This window comes from Eleutherodactylus coqui, chromosome 4 (genome assembly GCF_035609145.1).
Source record: "Eleutherodactylus coqui strain aEleCoq1 chromosome 4, aEleCoq1.hap1, whole genome shotgun sequence".
In the NCBI taxonomy this organism is placed as follows: Eukaryota; Metazoa; Chordata; class Amphibia; order Anura; family Eleutherodactylidae; genus Eleutherodactylus; species Eleutherodactylus coqui.
The window spans coordinates 229,878,979-229,886,633 of NC_089840.1; the positions used below are offsets into that span (position 1 = coordinate 229,878,979).

At 41.0% G+C, this 7,655-nt stretch overlaps 1 protein-coding gene across 2 annotated transcripts in view; it reads left to right on the forward strand.

Moving 5' to 3' along the window:
- Nucleotides 1–6,190, forward strand: part of LOC136624883 (C-type lectin domain family 2 member B-like) — a 33,133-nt gene extending 26,943 nt beyond the window's left edge. Inside the window, exon 5 of one of the 2 annotated variants that reach the window (XM_066598812.1) lies at nt 4,542–6,190. In XM_066598812.1, coding sequence (XP_066454909.1) covers nt 4,542–4,653 — 112 coding nt within the window. In that variant the 3' untranslated portion in view covers nt 4,654–6,190. The remainder of the gene's footprint in view (nt 1–4,541) is intronic. The other variant, XM_066598813.1, reaches the window with a different exon arrangement.
- The last annotated feature ends 1,465 nt before the right edge of the window (nt 6,191–7,655 follow it).

Sequence of the window (7,655 nt, forward strand, 5' to 3'; positions counted from 1 at the left end):
GGTTTTATAACTATATGTTTATCATTTTCGATTTGAAGCAATGCTTTTTTCTTAATCCAAGAGAGATTCCGGTGATGGTAATGCTTCTTATTATTAGATAGGGTCAAGATTTCTTCATCGACCAGCATCTCGAAAATGTCTATTGATTGGTGGCATACAAGTGTTTTTTGCTTTAAGCATGGTGAAGGGCCCTTCACCAAGAGAACTACTGGCCTCCTGGGATAGTTCTTCCAGGTTATTATGTGCCTGAATGTCGACCACATCTATCCCTAGTTCTGTACTTTTTTTTACGATTTTGGATGGCAAAGAATTTTTTCCATTTCAGTTTTCTAAGAAATAATGCTATATCTTTTTTCCAAATAAAGGGATCAAAACAATGCGTGGGGACAAAAAACAGGCCTTTCTTGAGGACCTGATTCTCTTCCGGAGATAGAGGTCTTGATGAGATATTGATAATCTGCGAATCATCATCTTGTTGGGAAAAGCTCTGATTGGTGGTCCTTCTACCTGTAGGTGTACTTTGTACTATGACATTTGATGTATAGCTCTCTATTGCTGTTGTGGGGGGCCTCTGCGTTCTCTCATCATGTAGGTGGATATTGGTGGTGCTAAACAAACGATCCCCTGATGGATTGTAGTTTCTGCCTTTGTTTCTGAGTCTTCCTCTAGTGTTACCTCTGCCTCTTGATCTCTGATAGGAAGGACCCCTAGTTAGGGTTTCATTCCCCGAGATTTCATTTTCAGAGGAGCTCTGTTCTGATTCTGTCAGGGTAGTCAGGTCGTAAGCTTTATTCTTAGAGAAATCTTTCATGTCACGCATAAATTGATAGTGTTTCCTATCTTTAAGATAGTTTGTGTATTTCTCAACCGTGAGTTTAAGGGTTTTTTCTTTTTTCTCAAAGTCCACCTCATTCGAAAATGTTTTGGTTTTCTTAATAGCTTCGTCTTATAATTTGCCATTATTTTCATTTTTTTTCCCTCTTCTTGGAGTAACAGGCGCATAAATCTAAAGGAGCCTCCTGTTCCCAGAGCTGCATAAATGGTGTATTCCATAATCTTGGTGGTGGTAATGTTGTTATTCTTAGACCTCTTGGTATAATTTTGTTTTCCAAGTATTTAGTCAGTCCTTGTACCTCCCACCATGAATGAGTGAATTCTTTATATGTTGCCGTGAGATGTTTAAAGGCATGATTGATGGATACAGTTTGGTTGCCAGTCACTAAATTGTCATTAGAGAAAACCGCATTGGCTTCCAAAAGCCAGGGTGCCGTGCTGAAACTACCTGAGAGAAATCCTGTCATTATATTATATGCAATTCACTGTGACTGAAGTATACACAAGATCCAGTGACTCTCCCCAGTCCAGTCTGGAACTTACCTCCTCATAGAAGCTGATCAGGTTGGTCTGACAGGAGCAATCTCTACAGCTATTTTCCTTGAGGTACTCCAGTATAGCATCTCTTAGAAACCCTTCAAACATTTTACCCACAATAGAAGTAAGACTTACTGGCCTGTAGTTTCCGGGGTTGTTTTTGACTCCTTTTTGAATATCAGCCCCACATTGTCTACGCGTCAATCCAGTAGAACAGACCCTGTCACAATAGAGTCCTTAAATATAAGAAACAAGGGTCTGTATCATATTACTTAATTAACCTGTGGTTGTATGCCATTGTGAACCGGCGATTTGTTTATTTTAATCTTTTTAACATAGCTCCGCACTTCTTTCTGGGTTAGACTGGTAACATTTAGTGGAGAGCTTACATTTTCGCTCTACATCTCATCTGACATTTAATTTTCCTCTGTGAATACACTGTAGAAAAAACTATTTGATAGATTTGTTTTCTCCTCATCGCCCTTTACAATTTCCCCTACATTATTTATTAAAGGGCCCACACTTTCAGTATTATGGCTCATTTAGACGAGTATGTTTATGTGCGTACATAGGTGCACACAAAACCGTGTGCCTATTTAGAACCATTGGCTTCCTATGATGTCTTCACATGTTTTACAGGCATGCAAACGCGCTCACTTGCAAAAGATAGGACATGCGTGCACTACATAGGTCCATACTGCATATAAATATTCCTCGCGGGGATTCCCCTTGTCACTGAAAACAGTGACAGCAGTGTTCAGTAATGATGGCACTTCCTGTGGGGAGTAAAGAATCTCCTGCCAAAGCTGTCACAGCTATGACAGCTGTGGCAAAGGTTCGTGATATCCTCCCATTGCTTTTAATGGGGCCACCGCTGCTGCCGTCGGCCCCACTGAAAGCAATGGGCTGTCGGCAACCCCTGCAGTGATTTTTTGGGGAAGGGCTTTAAATATAAGCCCTTCCCTGAAAAATCACCTCTAGCATGTGTACAAAATAAAAAATATATATACTCACCTCTCCACCACTGTCGGGGCTCAGGCGCATCTAGCTGCTTGGGTCCCGGCATTGTAATGAAGCTCTTTCAGCATGCAGGGATTTAAAATTCCTGCATTGCTGAAAGGACCGTATCTGATTGGCAGAGTGCTCAGCCAATCACAGGCAGTGCTCAGCAATTCATTGAATGACAGCTGAGTGCTGTCTGTGATTGGCTGAGCGCTGTGACCAATCAGATACAGCCGTTTCAGCAGGCGGGGATTTTAAATTGCTGCCTGCTGAAAGAACTTCACTACAGTGTCAGGGACCCAAACAGCTAGACACGCCTGAGCCCCGACTGTCACTGAAAGGTGAGTATATATATTTTTTATTTTTTACTAATGTTTAAAGCCGTTCCCCGAAAATCACTACAGGGGTTGCCGACAGCTTATTGCTTTCAATTGGGGCTCTCAGCAGCAGCGGCAGCACTATGGAAGGCAATGGTGCACAGAACTTAATTCACGTGTGTTTTGGCATGTACGGGGATGCGCGGTTTTGTGCGTTCCTATGTACACACATAAACAAATTAGCCCTTAATTGTTCTACTATTTATGTAGTTTAAAAACAGTTTAATGTTAGCCTTACTCTCTTTGGCAATAAGTTTTTCTGTCTCCATCTTTGCTGTTTTATCTAATTTTTACATAATATATTTTCTCACTTATAGGTTTTTAGTGCTTCTTCACTGCCTTCTTGTTCAAGTTGTTTAAATGCTTTATTTTTGCTGTTTATTGCCCCCTTTACATCTTTATTAAGCCATATTGTATTTCTCCTATTACTAAATCTTTTATTCCTGTAAGGTATGAACCTCTCACAGTAAGTAATTAGGATGTTTTTAAATGTTTCCCATTTATTGTGTGCATTCTTATTTTGAGAACATAGCCCCAGTCAATAACGTTAAGGGCATCACTGAGTTGCTGGAACCTGGCCCTCCTAATGTTTAGTATTTTTGTTACTCCCCTATAAAACTCTCTCTTGAAAGACAAGTTGAAATTTATTATATTATGGTCACTTTTTTCTAGGTGCCCCCAATCCTGCACCCCTGTTTTTCTGTAAAGTCTATTAGTTAATATTAAGTCCAAAACGGCCACCCCCCTAGTTGAGTACTGTACAAGTTGGGTGAGGTCATTATCTTTAGTAATTAACAGAAAGTTGTTACCTTTATGAGATCCACAGGTTTTGGCTTCCCAGTCTATAGCTGGATAGTTAAAGCCCACATTACACAATAGACAACAACCCTGGAGGATACCACTGTGAGCCATCCATACCGCATGATGGTCTCAAGCCCAGCATGCACACATAGAGACAAAAGTCATGTGATGCGGTTTACTCTGGAATGCACTATTCACTAATTTACATATCGCAGTATTATATCTTGCAGTGGTCATGCACATATGGCTGTTGATGACAGTGATTTGCATTGGCTGCAGCGGTCATGTGAATGATGAACATCACGTGACAGATGTAGGAGCTTCCAGGACTACAGCGTTTGTGATCACAGCAGTTATGCTGGATCAAAAAGATATTTAAAGGGGTTTTCCAGGGAAACACTATTGATGACTTATTCTCAGGATAGATCATCAATAGTTGATTGGCTGGGGTCTGCTTCTGTGGACCCAGGCCTATCAGCAGATTGGATGCCCACTGTCAGCACCTCAATACACAGGGGTCAGAATGGAAGCTGCTACACTGATCCCTGTGTAGGGATGCTTGTACTTGCAGGAGCAACCCTCATTAATTTTAATGAGAGTTGAAACTGCAGCTACAAGCCCTATCCACCACACAGGGGTTGGAGCAGCAGCTTAGGAACTGACTCCTGTATAATGGTGCTGCCAATGGGCGCCTGGTTAGTTAATTGATTGGGATCCTGAGAGACGGGCCCAGGTGATCAGCCATTGATATCAATAGTATTTACCTGCAAAATCTTTTTTAATGGGTGAGTACTGCTTATTTATTTTATCTTAGTCCATTCCCTGCATTTAGCAACTTTTTGAAAAGTACCAGGAAACCCAGTTCAATTTTTGACAAGTTTTAGATAATACTGTGTATATATTCACAAAGCAGTTATACTTACTTTTGGTATTATCTCTAATACATTTGTCAGTCAGATAATATCATGTAATTCGTTGTTCTTTCACCAGATTGGTTACATCAGAAGAGCATCAGTGTGCCACTTACGGAAAGGAGTTATCAGCAGAAAGTTGTTTTAACCCAAACAAATGGATATGTAAAAAGAATATGTCTCGGTTTTAAATACATTTCATAAAGAAACTTTCAGATTTTGATTTAAATGTATAATTTATTTTACGAAAAAAAAAGTATAGTTTTGGATTTGTTTTGTATTAAACATGCTAAAGTGAATGTATTGCTTTTATTTTGTAACTAGTTAAAACGTATTTAATGAATTATACGTGCTTGTTAATCAGTTTTTTCTTATCTGAGCGGTCTGCTATATTGCCCTTACAGCTATATTAAGACAACTCCATATATATCACGCTCAGCACACATTTGTAGGGAGTAGAGAGAGAATGGAATGTATAGAAGTGCCAGTAGTTGGCCCAGATGATGGTAAACTTAAATGAAATCACCAGGACTTCAGTGCTTCAAAACTTTGCTAATTCCGCTTTTTTTGAGACTTGGAGATCCTGTGAACGTGAACAGATGCAACACCCACAGGCCCACTTTATCAGGCCAGGTTTGGGACACGGAACCTACTATAACTTTGCCACCCAAGTGCCTATGTGTAACTAGAGCTGACTATGGTTTTTGGAATTACCCAATAAGTGCAACTGGCCCCATTTAGTTGGTGTACCCATGTGGATCTGATACATATTCTACTTTTGCCAATCAAGGTTTGTAAAAGACAGGAGGGCTAGCTGTAACTTGAGCTGGTTGTGCTCAGTGCAATCAGCCTATAACAAGACTACAGTGCTAAAAAAATATAAAGGGAACACTTATATCATACATCTCAATGATCTCCATAGTCTCCAGAATCTTTCATGTCTGTCAAGTCTGCTCATAGTAAACCTGCTCTCATCTGTGAAGAGAGGGGGACGCCAATGTTAGATCTGCCAATTCTGGTGTTCTTTGGTGACAATCAATCGAATTGCATGGTGCTGGGCATTACAGGATGTCGGGCTCTCATGCCTCCCTTATGGAGTTTGTTTCTGACAGTTTAGTCAGAAACATGCAGATCAGTACTCTGCTACTGAAGGGCTCTGGAAGTAATCCTTCTCTTCGTTCTCACACAAATGAGCAGATACCTGTCCTTGTGCTGAGTTGATGCCTTTCCATGGCCCTGTAGCTCTCTTCTGTGGCCTGGTATCTTCTACATGTTCTAGAGACTGTGTTGAAAGACACAGCAAAGCTTCTTGCAGTGGCACGCATGGATGTGCCATCGTGGATAAGTAGGCCTACCTGTACAACCTGAGGCTCATGTAGGTACAGCCTTACGTTACCAGTAGTGACAAGGACACTAGCAAAACGATAAACTAGATAAGAATCTATCTGGTAGGATAGCGAGGGAGTAAATGTCCATGTCCACCACCTGTAAAAACATTTCAGTGTCTTGGGCTTATACTGTGATGCTTAAGTGTTCAATCTACAAATCGCTGCATGTTGAAGTCTTCTACTATTTGTGACTATCCTGACCCATGAAGCCGTTTACCATTGTACCTTCGCTGGGAATGAACAGGGACGATTGTTTACAGATTTGTATACAGTGAAAACTTGTCTATAATGTTACATTTTTGCTAAATGTTTTTATTTTCTAAAATAAAGATGAGTATTGTAGTTACATTTTTATTAGTGTTTTAATTGTGAGGAAAGATGTAATGTTGTGCCAGCAAGAAAAAACTAAAGTGTAATTTAGAAATCCACTGTCCAGGGTGTAGAGGTATCTAATGACCTCTTACAGTGCGATGATCCCTATACTTCTTTAATTTGCTCATTTACATTTAACAAAAGTCTCTCTCAACATGCATACATGAGCCTATGGTGCCCATGACCCTGTCACCAGTTGTCCTTCCTCGCACCGCTTTTGGTAGGTACTAACCATTGCATCTTGGGAACCGCCCTCCCTGGTATTCTGGAGGGCTCTGTTCCAGTCGTCTAGTCATTACTATTTTGCCAAAGTTACTCAGTTTCCTACACTTGCCCATTTTACCTGCTTCCAACACATCAAGAGCTGACTCTTCACTTGATGCTTAAAGGGTTGTACCAAGATATAAAGTTATTCTCTTGTCTACAGGATAGGGGATAACATTATGATCCGACCACCGATTACAATAATGGGTGTTCCGATGGACCCCTCATGACTGGATGTGAGGATGAGTGTGATGCGTGCTGCAGCTCCATTAACTTCAGTGACAGCGCTCAGCAATCTCTGGCGCTCATACTCGACAATTTCAGGCACTGTCATTGAAATAAACGTAGCTGTGGCATGCTTGTGCGTCCTTTGCTCCATTTGTGTAGAGACCATTGGGACCCCCATTTTTGCGATTGGTTATGGTCCTAGTGTTTGGACCCTGACCAATCATATATTGTGGCTAGGGGAATAACTTTATATACAACACCTTTAACCCCTTCCCGCCATAGGACGTAAGGTTATGTCATGGCAGGGTGGTACTTAATGCAACATGACATAACCTTCTGTCATGTGGATCTCGCGGGATCTGAAGCGATCTTGCGCCATCCGGCAGCAGGAGCTGGCTGTTACCAATAGCCTCCCGCTGCAACAGCTGGGGTGCATCGGGACAGTGACCCCCGCTGTTAACCCTTTACATGCCGCAAGCTATGTAGATTGCTGCGTTTAAAGGGTTCACAGAGGGAATGCGCTGCTTCTGTGACATTATTGGACCCCTGCAATGTAATTGTCGGGTTGTCATGACAACAGGACGCCAGATACAGTCATCCTGCTTTGCCCTCACCTATGTTCGCTAAAACCAGCGAAAAGACATTGCAGCACAGAAGTCCTGCAATGCCATATCATAACTGTTATGACTCAGATCCCTTTCAGGTACATAAACAGTGTAAAAAAACAAAAGACATGGCGTAAAAAAAAACATGTAAAAAAAATAAAATAAAACCTTTTTTGCTCATTTCTCCCTATTTCTATGAAAAACCCACAAATGTGGTATCATCGAGTCTGTAACGACCTGTACTATAATTTGAGCATGCTAATTGTCCTGTGCAGCAACAATGGAAAAAAAATACACAGGCAAAATGCTTATTTTATTCATTTTACCTCCAAAAAA